Source organism: Pongo abelii, chromosome 4 (assembly GCF_028885655.2).
Source record: "Pongo abelii isolate AG06213 chromosome 4, NHGRI_mPonAbe1-v2.0_pri, whole genome shotgun sequence".
In the NCBI taxonomy this organism is placed as follows: Eukaryota; Metazoa; Chordata; class Mammalia; order Primates; family Hominidae; genus Pongo; species Pongo abelii.
The window spans coordinates 158,661,686-158,676,473 of record NC_071989.2 but is presented as its reverse complement, the minus strand read 5'-3'; the positions used below and the strand labels follow the sequence as shown (position 1 = coordinate 158,676,473).

Genomic DNA, 14,788 nt, shown 5'->3' with positions numbered 1-14,788 from the left:
GCTCAGGTGGCAACCCAAACAGCAATTCCCACTGGAGTGACAGCCGCCTTGTACTAAGTACTAGATGCCGTGCTGAAAGCTTTGGATATGTTATTTCATTAATCTCACCTGAATTTAATTCTTTATGAACCAGAAGCTATTATCCTCATTTTATAACTGGAGAAACAGAGGCACAAGAATAACTTGCTCAAAATCACATTGCAACAGTGGCAGAGCCAAGACTGAAACACAGGCCCATGTAACTCTAGCACCTTTGCTCTACTCCATCTGTTCTCACAGCAGGTAAGGTAGAGGGGGATTGGAGCCTATAGGAATGGGATGGGAAAAGCACAAATAGGAGTAAAGAGGGCATGGAGGAAGAAAATTCTAGACAGAAAGGATGGTCCTCACTCTTAGGTCTTGGCATGAGCCTTGGGACTAGAAGCAGATATCCCGGAGCTGTGTGGTCAGAATGAGTCTAACATGCAATGGGGCCAAGTCTCCCTATGACCAAAGAAGGCACTTCTAGAAGTCACTGGTAATCTCTTGCTAAGGGTCCCTGGATGCACAGAAAGACTCATGCTTTCCAAAATTAGTTTGGCATTTGTAAAATTCAAAAGGAAGAGTATATTAGGAAGTCAAGAATGTCTCCTTTTCAAAATAATCAGACTCTTCTTCAAAATGAGTCTTTTAACCAAATGCCATCACTGAAAATTCCCAGGGAGCTAGGACTAACCTTGGGAAAGGGAAGAAAACAACTTTTACCTGTCTGCTCCTGCACCGACTTCAGAACAACATTGACAGACACTCTGGGGTCCTCTCCAAGCTTGATCTGGTTTCTGATTGCAAAAAGCAAGTCCAGGCTTACCAGCAGCTTGTTCCCCACATTAAAGAGACCTGCAGGTTAAGAAGAGGCAACAAGGAAATTAATGTATCATACACAATGGCAAAAAATAGAATACACACCAGCTGGGTGCGGTGGCGCGTGCCTGTAGTCACAGGCACTTGGGAGGATGAGGCAGGAGGATGAGGCGGGAGGATCGCTTGAGCCCAGGAGTTGTAGACCAACTTGGGTAACACAGTGAGAGACTCCATCTCAAAAAAACAAAACAGGCCAGGTATGGCCTGTAATCTCATGCCTGTAGTCTCAGCACTTTGGGCGGCCAAGGTGGGAGGATTGCTTGAGCCCAGGAGTTCAAGACCAGCCTGGGCAACATAGCAAAGCCCCATCTCTATTTTATTCAAGTTATATATCTTAAAAAAGGCAAAACAAAAACCCCACAACTAAATGCCCATCAATAGGGAAAGGGTTAATTAATTTATGGTGCATTCATAAAACAGAAAGCATTAAAAAGAATAAAGTATTCCAACATGGAATCCATTTTTTTAAAAAGAAGTAGATCTAACTGTTCTGACACAAAGTTGCCTATAATACATCATTAAACAAACAAACAAAAAATAATGAAATAGTACATATAGTAGATCTTTTTTTCCCCCAATAAAAAAAAGAAACACTGTCCTCCCACCCAGCTCTGTCCTCAGGACCAAAGGTATCACTCTTCCTTTACACCTCACACAACTTCACCTGGGGAAAGGCCAGGAGCATCCTTTAGCTCATGAATGTGTAAGGGGTGCAACAAAGGCTATGAAATCACTCCAACACCAAATCCTGAAATGAATGAATCTGAGGAATTTAAGCGCAATTTAAGACAAATAAAAGTGGGTGATTTTATATGTGCACAAAACATAATGCACTAATCTGCACAAAAGCAAATTTTGGAGTATGTGTTCCCAGTGAAGAAGGGTACGGAGAAGTGCAAAGGCTGAAACCACAAGGGAAAGCAAAGCTCTGGTCCCATACAAATATTTTTAAAAAAGCAAAAAAGTCATGATGCCCCCCAGAAATCACCAAGTACAAATGTAAAAGACAACTGATATCACATTCTGACAGGCTAGAGGTAAAACTGAATAAACAGAGCGATAAACTGAGAGAAAATTGTCAACAAAAAAGCCCAAAAGAAGAATGAAAACACTCACAAAAGAAATTTACTATAGAAAAAAACCCATAAAGGATCATAAAAAGGACATATACTCTACCTACTACAAAGAAATACAACAAATTACCTGATTATATACAAGTTTTTACCTGTAAAATTGATAAACTTAAAAAAATTATAATATCTACAAAAACAAAGTCAACAGACAAACTTAATTGTATTTCTACACTAGCAATGAATAGCTAGAAATTGAACCATGTCATTTAGCACTGAAAAAAAAAAGTAAAATACTTACATGTAAGTCTACCAAAATATGTGCAGGACCTATATGCTGAAACTAGAAAAACTGACAACCTATTAAAACGGAGAGAAAGACTATGGACTGGAAGATTCAACATTTTTAGGCATGTCAAAATTTCCCAAATTGATGTGTACAGATTGAACACAATCCAATTAAAATTCAAGCAGGACTTTGTAGATATTGACAAGCTCACTCTACAATTTATACGGAGACACACCTATTAGAACGGCTGAAAAACAAAAACAGATAATGCTAAGTATTGGCATGTAGAGCAAACTGTAACTTTTACCCATTGTGGGAAGGAATGCAAAATGGACAGCCACTTTGGTAATGCAGTTTTCTTATAAAATTAAACACACACTTACCACATGACCCAGCAATCTGACTTCTAGGTATTTACCCAAGAGAAATGAAAACTTAGGTTCACACAAAAGCTGGTATACAAATATTTGTAGCAGCTCTATTCGTAACTGCCAAACACCGGTAGCAAACCAAATATCCTCCCATGGGGAACAGATAAACAACCTGTGGTACATCCACACCACAGAAAACTACTCCACAATAAAAAGGAATAAATCACTGATAAACACAATATGGATGACTCTCAAAGGATTAACTTACTGAAAGAAGCCAGACTCAAAAGGCTACGTGCTATAATTGCTTTTACATGATATTCTGGGAAGGAGAACACTATATGGATAAAGATGAGATCAAACAGTTACCAGAGGTTGGGGGAGAGGGGTGGGTTTAAATACAAAGGAACAGTAAAACAGAATGTTTTGGGTGATAGACCTGTTCTATATATTGATTGTGGAGGTAGTTACACCACTTAGTGCATCTGTCAGAACTTACAGGCTTGGAGCAACACACTTAACTACATGTAAATTTTAAAATACATGTTGACTAAATAAATATATAACCCTGAGTACTGGCCTAGATAGACAACAGGGTAATAGGCACTCTTGTTAACTGTTGGCAAGAGCATAAAATAGTACAAACTCAATCTAATAATATAAGACATTAAAAACATGAATTCAAAATAAAGCACCATTAACTTCTAAGACAAAGAGAATACATCAAAAATACACTTTCATCTTCAGCACTCAATTCTACAAACAAAACTTAGGATTCAACCAAAGTCTTAAAATGGTTGGTACACGGTGAGTGTTCCATAAATGCCTGATGTTGATGAATAATAGGGGAGGAAAGGGTAAATGTACAGCAATTCCACTTCTAAGTATTTGTCCAAAAGACAAATTAGGGCTGTATACAAAGACTGAATCACAAAAGTGTAAACTAGAGCACCATACATCCCTTTAAAAATGGTCATGTACTTCTCTACTTGCTGGCACAGGAAGATGCCCATGATGTATCCCTAAATTTAAAAAGCACATTCCAAAACAACATCTAGCACAACCGTACTTTTGTTCAAAGAAAGACTATAAACCTATACATCCTATAATTTCTTATATTCTGCACAGATGAATAAACATTTCTGGAAGATTGATCACATTGTTAAATAAATGTTTATCTCATGGCAGTAGCAATGCTCTTGATTTTTCGTTTCCTCTTTTTATTTGTCTGCATTTTCCAGCCCTTCCACAATGAAGATCTGTTATTTTAAAGATCCCAGTTGAGAGCTTCAACACTTGAGAGGTAAAAGTCATCTTCTGGGACTAAGACATTTAGGAAGAAGACTCCCCCTTTCTCAGAAGCCCCATCTGAGAAGGCCCAGTCCTCAAAGGGCCCGAGGTCTCATCCATACAGGCAGTTCCCAAGCCTGCTTCGGGATGCTCTGAGGGAAGAGAAGGTTGGCACCCACCTGTGTAGATGTCTATGAAGCTGTGCAGGGCCAGACAATGGGGGTTCAGACACATCTTCACCTGGGCAGTCACTGTCTGCAGACGGCTGGCTGTCAGCAGCCAGCACTCCTGGGGCCCAGCCAGGGAGCTAGTACCAGAAACATCACCAACAAAAAAAAAAAAGAAGAGAAAGAGACTTCTTTATGGAGTTCCAGGGCTCAGTGATCAATGGCAAATTTTCATTTGCTGGAGCTTAGGATTTTTTAGGTAGGTATTTCCACTTTGTTGGAATCTCTGGAATCATCCCTACAATTAATGTAACTCTGAATTTATTACATAATTTAACCAATCCCAATGAACTCCCAAACCTAAACATTGTGTGGGGCAGTCCAGATGTAAACTAAATCCTAATCTGGTGATAGCTTTCAGGCATTTCAACAGAAATGACAATTACCAATTATTACTTTACTTTTAGCAATCAGAAAGGTAAAGGAAGCCTAAAAACGGCAGAGAATAACATCTTCACAGTTATAGTTTTAACATTTTCTGAAGAAAAGAGCAATATGAGCCAAATGGGATGGGGCAGCTAGGGGCAGAGTTAAGGGGTGCTTACTTTTGTCCCCCTTTGAATAATGGGCTGCTACAGAGAAGGCACTGCGTGGACGGAGACTCATAATAATTCGACCAAGAGGTTTGCTCGATGGTGACTGTCTCCTCACTCACGTTGGACAAGATAAGTCGAGAGCTGTTGAGTTCATGAATCAAGGCGAAGACCTCAGCCAGCTCTGACTCATTCTCAGGAATCTGCAGGACTTTGCGCAGCAGCTGCAGTGTGGACTGGCGCTGGATCTCCCTCTGGGCTGTGCTCAGGGGCTCTGTGGCATTCAGTACATCTGGGAGTGGTGAGCTCACCTCCTGGGAAGAGAGTGGATTGATCACCAAGCACTCAGAGCAGAAAGAGCCAGCTTCAGGCTAAAATAATAAAAGTCTGGGAGCAGCAGACAGATGGGGCCCATGACTGATAGGTGGGAAACCTAGGTTCCTAACCAGCTCAGCTAATAACTCACTGTGTGACTAAAGGCTGGTTATTTTTCTCTGTGGGGCTCAGTTTCTCTACAGGTTGAGCACCCCAATCCAAAACGCTCTGAAATCTGAAATTTTTTGACCACTGAGACAACATTCAAGGGATATGCTCATTAAACATCTCAGATTTTGAATTACTGGATTAGGGATGCTCAAGCAGTATGTATTCTGCAAATATTGCAAATTATGAAATAATCCAAAACACTTCTAGTATCAAGCACTTCAGATACGGGATAGTCAACCTGTATCAGTAAATGAGAGGATTATATACAATTCCTGGTAATGGATTCAACACTTAGCTCTCATTCATCAGGTATGGGGTTTAGAGGATAACAGACCCAGGTTTCAGTTCTGGATATGCCACTTAACAGCTGTGTATGTGGGACCCAAGGCAATTTACTTAATCTTTCTGAGTCTCAATTTCCTCATGGGTGAAATGGGGCATAAAAATAGTAATCTCCTAGAGCTATTATACAGATTAAGTAAGATATTATAAGTAAAGCACTTAGCACAATGCCTATGGTGCAACGAAGGCTCTATGATAGTTTTGATACATAAACAAATATCTGCACTGCTTAAAGTTATCTGTCTTTAATTCTCGGTGGATTCTGGGTACAAGGTAATTTTGTATACCAGTTAGAGGCTTCCAGGAACAATGTTCTGAAATACTCATTAAAAAAAGGTCTTTCTCAAGCAGGTCTCTCTTCAATGGAGCTCCTCCCTGATCCTTTTTGCCAAGGCAGCATAAATCACTCCCCGCTTTGTGTTTTCTGAGTGTACCCCTTGACTGCAGAATTCATCATCTGATAGCTGCTAAACCACCACCCTCCCCGCTTCAGTAAGGGTAGGATTCTGCGTATTTACTGATTCCCAACCAGCATGATGCCTGAGACACACACAAGATACTGATTCATATCTGATGGACATATTATACATGGCTCTGTAGAAGTTAAATGCTTAATGCTATAGTTTGGATGTTTACCCTCTCCAAATCTCATGTTGAAATGTGATCCCCAACGTTGAAGGCAGGTCCTAAAGGGAGGTATTTGGGTCGGGGGGCAGATCCCTCATGAGTAGATTAACGTGGGGCAGGGGCAAGGGAGGTGGTGAATGAGTTTTGCTTCCTCTTTCTGCATGTGATCTCTGTGCACGCTGGCTCCCCTTGCCTTCCATCATGAGTGGAAGCAGTCTGAGGCCCTCACCAGAAAAAGATGTTGGTGCTATGCTTCTTGTACAGACTGCCAAATTATAAGCCACATAAACCTCTTTGCTTTATAAATTGCCTAGCCTCAGGTATTCTTTTATAGCAACACAAAACAGACTAGGACACTTAATAAGGAGCTTTTTATTAACTCTGCATACCTATGACAACTTTCATTTATAATAGCTTGGTTATCTTTCTCTCCCACTAGACTGTAAGCTCTCCAAGGGAAAGAGCCACGTCCTATTCATCTCTGAAAGCCTGGCCCATAGCAGGCATTCAATATATGCTGGCGGAGAGAATTATTTAATTAATGGCTACAGAAGAGCTGACTAACACTAGAATGAGCTGCCCCGAGAGGCTGTGTGTTCTCAGTCATGACTGAAACCATAGCTGGAAGACCACTTGGCAGGAATACTGTCCTGTGACTCTCGCCAGAGATGAAGGATAGGAAGGACTAAAGATCATTCCAGCTCAGAGATGTGAAAACATTCGGCTACCAGGGGGCTCCAAATGACAACACACAAGAAGGTCCCTGTGGTTCTGACCAGTGCTTTATTTTCTGGAAAGCAGTAATTACAGTGTATTTCTCCAAACTTTAGGAGATTGGAAAGTAATGGAAGGTCTGCAGATGAGGGTCCTGGGGGTGGGCAGTTCTCAGTTAACCAAATACAGAGGGATATAAGTTTAAGAGTGGGATTTGAAATTGGCAAGAGGTCCCTAGATAATTTCCTATGTCACCTGAAAAGTTAAGTCACTTCATCATCCTAGATCTAGAGAGTAACACCCACTTCCACTGCAAACTGCACAAACAGCTAAAATGAACTGGAAGGAGAAAGGAATGCTCAGAGCTTCTACCTACACAGAACTCAATTCTATCTCCTAATTACAGATAGACACACTTTGTATATGCAAGCTCCAGGGTTAGAAGGTGCAGGAAAAACAGACATACCTGCCCTAGAAGAGATTGTGGTCTCATAGGGAGTTAAGAAAAGCAGTCAATATGGGGTGTGATCAATGCTATGGCAAGAGGAGCACATTAAAACCCATTGAAAATCTGGGAAGAAAGCTTACTTCCAGCAGCAGGCATCCAGTGGAGCAAGAGAATCTGATGAAAGCTACAGGCTCATTTTGCATGCAATTTCAGGGATTTATAAACTCCTTGAAACTCAATTCTCAGACTTCTCTAAGGCTCCTGTCTCTAAGAGTAAAATGCCCAGATCTAATCAACCTTGCCCACCTTACTTTACCAATGGAGAAACTAAAGCTCGGGAGAGGGAAGCTTCCAACTCAGGGTCACTCCCAGCCCCAGTGTTTTTCCCACCAAGCCACTAGTGCCCACATACTTTGGTTCCACTTTCCTTTCTCACAAGGACAATAACCTCAGAACATCACCTCAAGCATGGAAACAGACCTGCAGACCAGGGTGAGATTCATCATCAAAAAGGCCTCTCTCCATATACAAATAAACCTTCAAGCTTGAAGCAGTTCTCCCCATCTCTGTAGTCCTGTCTACTCCCAAACCCTCATCCCATACATTCCCCTCTTGAATTAACTTTCCTCTAGGCCTCTCCCTGGCTCAAGGACATTCAGTAGGACCCCACTGATTAAAGAACAAACTGACAAGACCTTCCATGACATGGTTCCAAGATGCTTTTCAGGTCTTATTTTCCCTAACACCCCTTCTCCCACCCCATGCCCCCATGCCATCTCCTCCAGCCAAATGGAACACTCTTCAGGTTCACTCACACTTATCCTTAAGTATGGCATGCCTTCCACTTCCATCCAAAACCTGCCTGCCTTTCAAGGTCCAGCCTTGATCTGGAGTGACCAGGCTCCATCTCAGGTCCTGACCTGTTCTGTGTGCCATCCCCTCTTTCCCCAAGGCAGACCAGTGACATTTCTCTTCTTACCCTTATTTTAGTCCTTCCATTTGCTGCCTCAAGTGCCACCGTTTTCTGTTCACTTTAAAAAACTCATATGGAAATTCTGAGGACCTCTGAAAATGCCCATTTTTCCTGGTAACAGTAATAATAATAATAGCAGCCCTAAGAAGCCAAATGGAATGTATTTTACTATCCACGTAGTTTGGCCCAACTTCAGAGAGGAGGGCTGCCTAGACTGCTAGAAATAAAGCTTTGATTAACTAAAAGCTTTCCAAGGAACCTGAGAAAGCAGCGGTGGTCTAATCTACAAAGTCTTAGGTTGGCATTCTCTATTTACCGAAACAGTAAATCAACTTACAGGTCTTGTATCAGGCCTCAGAGGTAAGGGGATGAAACCCTTTCGTCCCTCTCCTTTCACTCCTACTTAAGGCCTGTGCTACATCATTCTCTGCAGTGAGTGAACTCTTGGTTCTCAGAGATCAAGATACGTAGTCAACCCCTTCACCCTGGCAATGGGGACAAGGAGGCTCAGAGAAAAGGCGGCACTTGCTCAGGTTCAGAACCCACCAACTGGTTCCAGTTTGGATGCTCTAACTGCCACCATGTACTTTAAAAATCCTCTTATTTCTACTAAGACAGGTTCACTAACAGAGCCCAGAACAGGCCAGGGAATGTGTTTGGGGGAAGCAACTCACAATAGCCTTGGTGGTTTTCTCAGTCCGGTCTTTGGCAAGGTTAACACCACAGCTGGGACAAATGCGAGGTTTGTGCCTGTTGGTGTAGACATAGCTACAAGAGGGATTCTTGCACTTTCCCCGGCCTCTTGATGTAGCCAGGCCCAAATCCTAAAAAAGAAAGACCAGTGTTCAATTCTACAAAAATTAAGTTAAACCTGGGCAGAATCCAGAACCAGAATGAGCAGCTGCCAGTAAATCAGAGAAGAGAGTGGCAACTGCAAACCAGATTCAGCCTAACTTCAAGAGCCTTAACCTTTTCTGCAGTTAACTCTTTTACTTTTAATACAGGCTGTAAATTTTTGGCAAATCCAGTCCAGTCCTTCCCTATCTGTGAAACAAGAGAGTTGACTCTCAATGGTCAGAAACTCAAATGCCTTCAGGGTTCAGGCAGTTGGTGGAGTAAAGCAGGTCTGTTTAAACAAAGAGTGCTAGAGACTGGTGAACTAAAGAGTTCAAGCCCTGCCTGAAGACGAACTGTGACTTACGGACTATTAAAGCTCAAAGCTCTAGCATCTAAGCTCCTATGACAAGTTACTATCTAATCAGCAGAAGAGAGGGTCTACTCAGGGGTAGTTCCCCCTAAATGGTAAATCTAGTTGTCTCCTGTAGCCAAAGGGAGTGGTGAGTGAAGGCATGGAAAAGGTAGTGATTATATTTAGGTCATGGAAGAAAGAAATCTGAGCAGATGTCCACGAAAAGAGACACATTCTGCTTAGAGATCAGGTCAGGCCAGATATTAACCCATCACATTGTGCTGTCTTGTTTGCTACTGAATCCCCAGCACAGATCCTGGCACAGAATATGTGCTCAATAAATATTTTTCGAAGGAATGAATGACCCTTTCCGAACCTGTCTGCCATTATGAGGCAAGAATTTTTAAAAATCTAGCTGTTCTCTCAAAATCTGTTCATCTTAATCAAATCAGCTAGACAAACCGCCAAAAGACATCTGACTGGTTGATACTTTAAGCATCAACAGAATTAGAGAATGTTGAGAGCGACAGATGCCCCCAAGATGTCTAAACCAATGCAGCATTTTACAGATAGTGAAACTAAGGACCACAGAAGGAAAGAATCTTGCCCAGGGGCATATGGCATGCTAGCAGCAGAGCCAGAACTCCTTTCGGACCAGGTCTCGCAGCTGTCTAGCATTTATTTCCCTGCTCTATGCTGCCTGCCCTACAAAAGGGTGATCCCAATGTCACACATTTGTCCATTAGGATGTTAATATGTGTTATGTTAAAAATAAAGGGAAAACCCTGTGGGAAACACTAGGTTAAACAAAATAAGCTGCTTTACTAAAGTACTTCTCTATTTTACTTTAAGACACGCGTGTTGAACTGGACTCTGTTTTAGGGAGAAAAAGGCAACGTCGCCTAAACGTAACTGTGGAACACCCTTTCCAAGATAAAAGGTTCCAAGACAGCTAAATGTTAAATCTGGACTGGATTCTCATCTCTGGCAACTCTCAATAAAAATACACTAATCTCAGCTGTCCTACACTTTATAAATCTCACCTGGAAAGAGACCAAAACAACCCAGCAGATTCATCCAGTAGCTATCATTTGCATCAGGGATGGGATCTTCAGCATTAACAATCTATACCTGACCCTGTTCTCCCTCCCAGCTACCACCACCCTCTCCCCCAGTCTCCTACTGACCTTCAACCACAAAATCAAAACAACCTCCATGTCAACCCACCACCACCTAGCTGCATACTTACCAATGTGACAGTGCAGCTGTACTTATATGGAGGAAACATATCGGGCTTGACCTCCACAACTTTCACCTGAGAAGTCCTGTTGGATGGGCCACTTGGTAGCTGTGGATCAGAACAAATTGTTTAGTGCTTTTGAACCTTAGCCAAACTCCTGAGGTCCCATGTCCTGAAACGACTTGAGGGAATGCTTTCCTGGGGAATTTGTAGAGTTATTCTCCAAATGAGCCCTCTGGACTGCCAGATGGCAGTCACCAGCCCACCAAAGGCTGAGTGTCATGTTCAAGTCCAGGGCTTGCCACATGCTTCTGTGCAGTTTCTAATACCATGTATTAGAAACACCATGAATCAGATTTACAACTACTAGAGTCATAAAAGCACATAATAGCTTTTATACATATAAATACATGGTTGAACAACTTTGCATAGAAAGATGTCTGAAAGACTATTCACTAAAATGTCACAGGGTAAGAGGACAATCATGGTTGTTTCTCCCTCTTTACCACTATCTACAAAATTTTCTTTTTTTTTTGGTAGCGATGTGGATCTCACTATGTTGCCCAGGCTGGTCTTGAACTGCTGGACTCAAACAATCCTCCCACCTCAGCCTCCCAAAGTGCTGGGATTACAGGCATGAGCCACCATGCCTGGCCTCAAATGTTTTATAAGGAATGTATATTTTACTTATATAGCTAAAAAAAAAAAGAGAAAGAAAAGATAAAGCATACAAAATTAAAATTATTCTATAATAATGAAGTTGATTTTCTGAATATCTCATGTACCTCTTTACTGGTTTAAGACTAGTAAAAGAGCTTGTGGCTTTTAACAAATACCCAATGTCACCAATCAAAAGGAAACTATTTACAGAGAAGACTGGGGTTTACCCAAGTAACAGAGTGTACATGAAGGGAATCTAGGGGCTGGAAATCTACAAAACTACCGACGCTAACCAGATACCTTCCTTCTACACCGCAAGATCACACATACACCCAGAGCTGCCACATCTGTGTGGAAAACAAAACAGTTCTCAAAGTAAAAGCCAGTTGATATTCCTGTCAGGGCAAATGTAAAACTGTTAAAGAAAGGAAGTTAACTGACAAAGAACACATGACAAGGGAGATGGCAGACCCGTTTTCCTATTCCAACCTGGTCCATGACACAGTTTTCAAACTACAGGTCACAATCCAATGAGGGGTCATAACATTAATTTAATGGGTTGAAACCAGCATTTTGCAAATAGAAATGAGAAAAAAAAAGTGACTGCATATAGTAAGGGCACAGCTTCATTAAACCTTTAGTATATATGTTTACTGGGCAGTAATTAAAAATATGCCTGTTACTGAGGGTCATGATCAAAAGCTTGAAAAATGCTAACTTAGGAAATTTTGAGAGATCCTTTTATAGCTCACAAGTATGACGATCTGGTATTCATGCACATGGGTGAGATATGCCTCCCTCAAACCTCATTACAACGTCAGCATATTACCCATTTGACATGAAAAAAAAAAAAAAAAACTTGATAACTATTCTAGCTACATACAGCCAAAAAACCAACCAACCAACCCCACTAATCCATGGAATTTGGACACACAGAAAATTTTTAATATCTGTATCACTAAATGAAGTGAAAAATATAAGCCACAAACTAGTATATGGAGTAAGAGCCAAGTTTCTGATTTTTAAAAAACTGTATTAAAAAATAAACACACACAAATTCAGGAAAAGACCTGAAAGCACATCGGATGGTCATTCTGGGTGGCAGGATCATGAGGGACTTTTCTTTCTCCTTTACCTGAATTTTCTATATTTTCTACAACCATGCATTCATTTTTAAAAGGAAGCTAAAGAGACATGACAACTAAATGTTAATATCTGATCCTAGACTGGATCACAGACTGGAGAAAAATATGCTATATAAAGGAACTGTCCTAGAATAGGAGGGGCTTTAAAAATATACAATAAAATAAAGAAGACACTGGGTGAGGCGGCTAATGCCTGTAATCCCAGTACTTTGGGAGGCCGAGGAGGGAAGAGGATCGCTTAAGGCCAGGAGTTTGAGATCAGCCTGGGAAACATAGCAAGAGACCCCATTTCTACAAAAAAAATTTAAAAATTAGCTTGGTTTGGTGGTGCCTGCCTGTGTACCCAGCTACTCAGGAGGCTGAGTTGGGAGGATTCCTTGAGCCCAGGAGTTCGAGGCTGCAGTGAGCTATGATTGCACCACTGCACTCCGGCCTGGGCAACAAAGCAAGACCTTGTTTCTGGGGAAAAAAAAAAAAAAAAAAATATATATATATATATATATATATATATATATATATATATATATAAAATTGGGTCTGTGAAAAGAAAATAAATCTTGGGGCCCCCAAATCTCTACACTAAATGGAAAAGTCAAGCTGGGAACCGCTTAGGACCAACCTGCCTCCCATTCTATTCAAAGTCACCCTCTGCTCACTGAGATAAATGCATATCTGACTGCCTCCTTTGGAAATGCTAATCAGAAACTCAGAAGGATGCAACCACTTGTCTCTTATCTACCTATAACCTAGAAGCCCCCTCCCTGCTTTGAGTCTTTCTGCCTTTGCTTCCAGTTGTCCTGCCTTTCCAGACTGAACCAATGTTTATCTTGTGTATGTTGACTGATGTCCCGCTAGAATGTATAAAACCAAACTGTGCTCTGACCACCTCGGGCACATGTCATCAGGACCTCTTGAGGCTGTGTCCCAGGTGCATGTCCTCAATTTTGGCAAAATATGCTTTCTAAATTAACTGAGACCTGTCTCAGATTTTCAGGGTTCACAGGTCAAACTGACACAATTTGGAATATGAATGGGAAAGTAAAGGTATACATCAATGTTTCAGTAAAAGAATATCCCTATTCTAGGCCGGGCATGGTGGCTCACGCCTGTAATCCCAGCACTTTGGGAGGCTGAGGTGGGTGGATCACTTGAGGTCAGGAGTTCAAGGCCAGCCTGGCCAACATGGTGAAACCCCATATCTACCAACAATACAAAAGTTAGCCGGGCGTGGTGGTGTGCTCCTGTAATCCCAGCTACTCAGGAAAGGCTGAGGCAGGAGAACCACTTGAACCCAGGAGGTGGAGGTTGCAGTGAGCCAAGATTGTGCCACTGCACTCCAGCATGGGTGACAGAGTGAGACCCTGCCACCAAAAAAAAAAAATCCCTATTCTTATGAAATACACAAACAAGCATAAAGGCATAAAATACCCTATAATGTGTATTTTACACACCCACATATGGCAGGGGGAACACACATGAACATAAAAGATAAAGCAAAACGGGCTAATACATTAACAATAGGTCACTATGGGTAAAGAGTATATGGGTATTCTCTGTACTATTTTTATTTTTGTGACTTTTTTCTAAGTTATAAATTATTTCTAAGTAAAAGGTTTAAAAACATGTATTCACTTGTTTTAAGTTTTAAGAAATTACTTAAAAAATAAACAAATCATTCATGTTAACCTCCAATCAGAGGTCTGCCAACATGGAAGAACTGGGATCTGCCTTTACCTATAGCTTTGATACATTAAATGGAAGCAGCCAGACCCTCAAACAGCTCCCACTCTGGAAAATGGGCCTTACCTTCACCTCACCAGGGCCAGATGGCTGTTGAATGGGCTGGCCCAGCTGCTTCAGTGTGCTTGGCTTCAGACCACAAGTCCTCACAGAGGGAGTCTTATCTGAGAGAACCAGAAGCCAAACTGGTGACTTAAGTGCATTCAGAGTCTCCCCAAGTCTCTATGTCCGTTCTCAACCCCCACTCCTGTCCCTTTCCTGTCAGACAGCCCCTCCATCCCAGGTATGCCCCAGCCCTTACCACTCAGGGAAAAGGCCTGCCTGGCCCTGGGCAGTCCCATGCTGCTGCCTCGCCCCACATTAACTGGGGCTGGCAAAATTGCTCTCATGGGTCTTGCTGCAGCCAGTAATGAGGGCTTGCCCCGTGCTCTGCCTTTAAGCTCTGGAGCTCTGGACCCAGGGGTAAGCAGGTCAACTCTGAAAAGAATAAGAAGAGAAATCTGGAAATTCTGGAACAAAGGGAAGAAAACCAAAGTGCAATCTC

At 41.8% G+C, this 14,788-nt stretch overlaps 1 protein-coding gene and 1 non-coding gene across 5 annotated transcripts in view; one reads left to right on the top strand and one right to left on the bottom strand.

Annotated features, from left to right (window-relative positions):
• Positions 1 to 14,788, bottom strand: part of HMGXB3 (HMG-box containing 3) — a 53,831-nt gene that overhangs the window by 11,543 nt on the left and 27,500 nt on the right. For all 4 annotated transcript variants that reach the window (XM_009241173.4, XM_063724320.1, XM_054556056.2 and 1 more), the window contains 7 exons: positions 14,546 to 14,721; positions 14,311 to 14,408; positions 10,709 to 10,807; positions 8,945 to 9,094; positions 4,693 to 4,994; positions 4,100 to 4,227; positions 745 to 876 (listed from right to left, as the gene is read on the bottom strand). In XM_009241173.4, coding sequence (XP_009239448.3) covers positions 745 to 876; positions 4,100 to 4,227; positions 4,693 to 4,994; positions 8,945 to 9,094; positions 10,709 to 10,807; positions 14,311 to 14,408; positions 14,546 to 14,721 — 1,085 coding nt within the window. The remainder of the gene's footprint in view (positions 1 to 744; positions 877 to 4,099; positions 4,228 to 4,692; positions 4,995 to 8,944; positions 9,095 to 10,708; positions 10,808 to 14,310; positions 14,409 to 14,545; positions 14,722 to 14,788) is intronic.
• On the top strand, positions 12,095 to 12,198 carry LOC112133653 (small nucleolar RNA U13). Its single transcript, XR_002915280.1, has one exon. It is a non-coding gene; the product is annotated as a small nucleolar RNA U13 (small nucleolar RNA).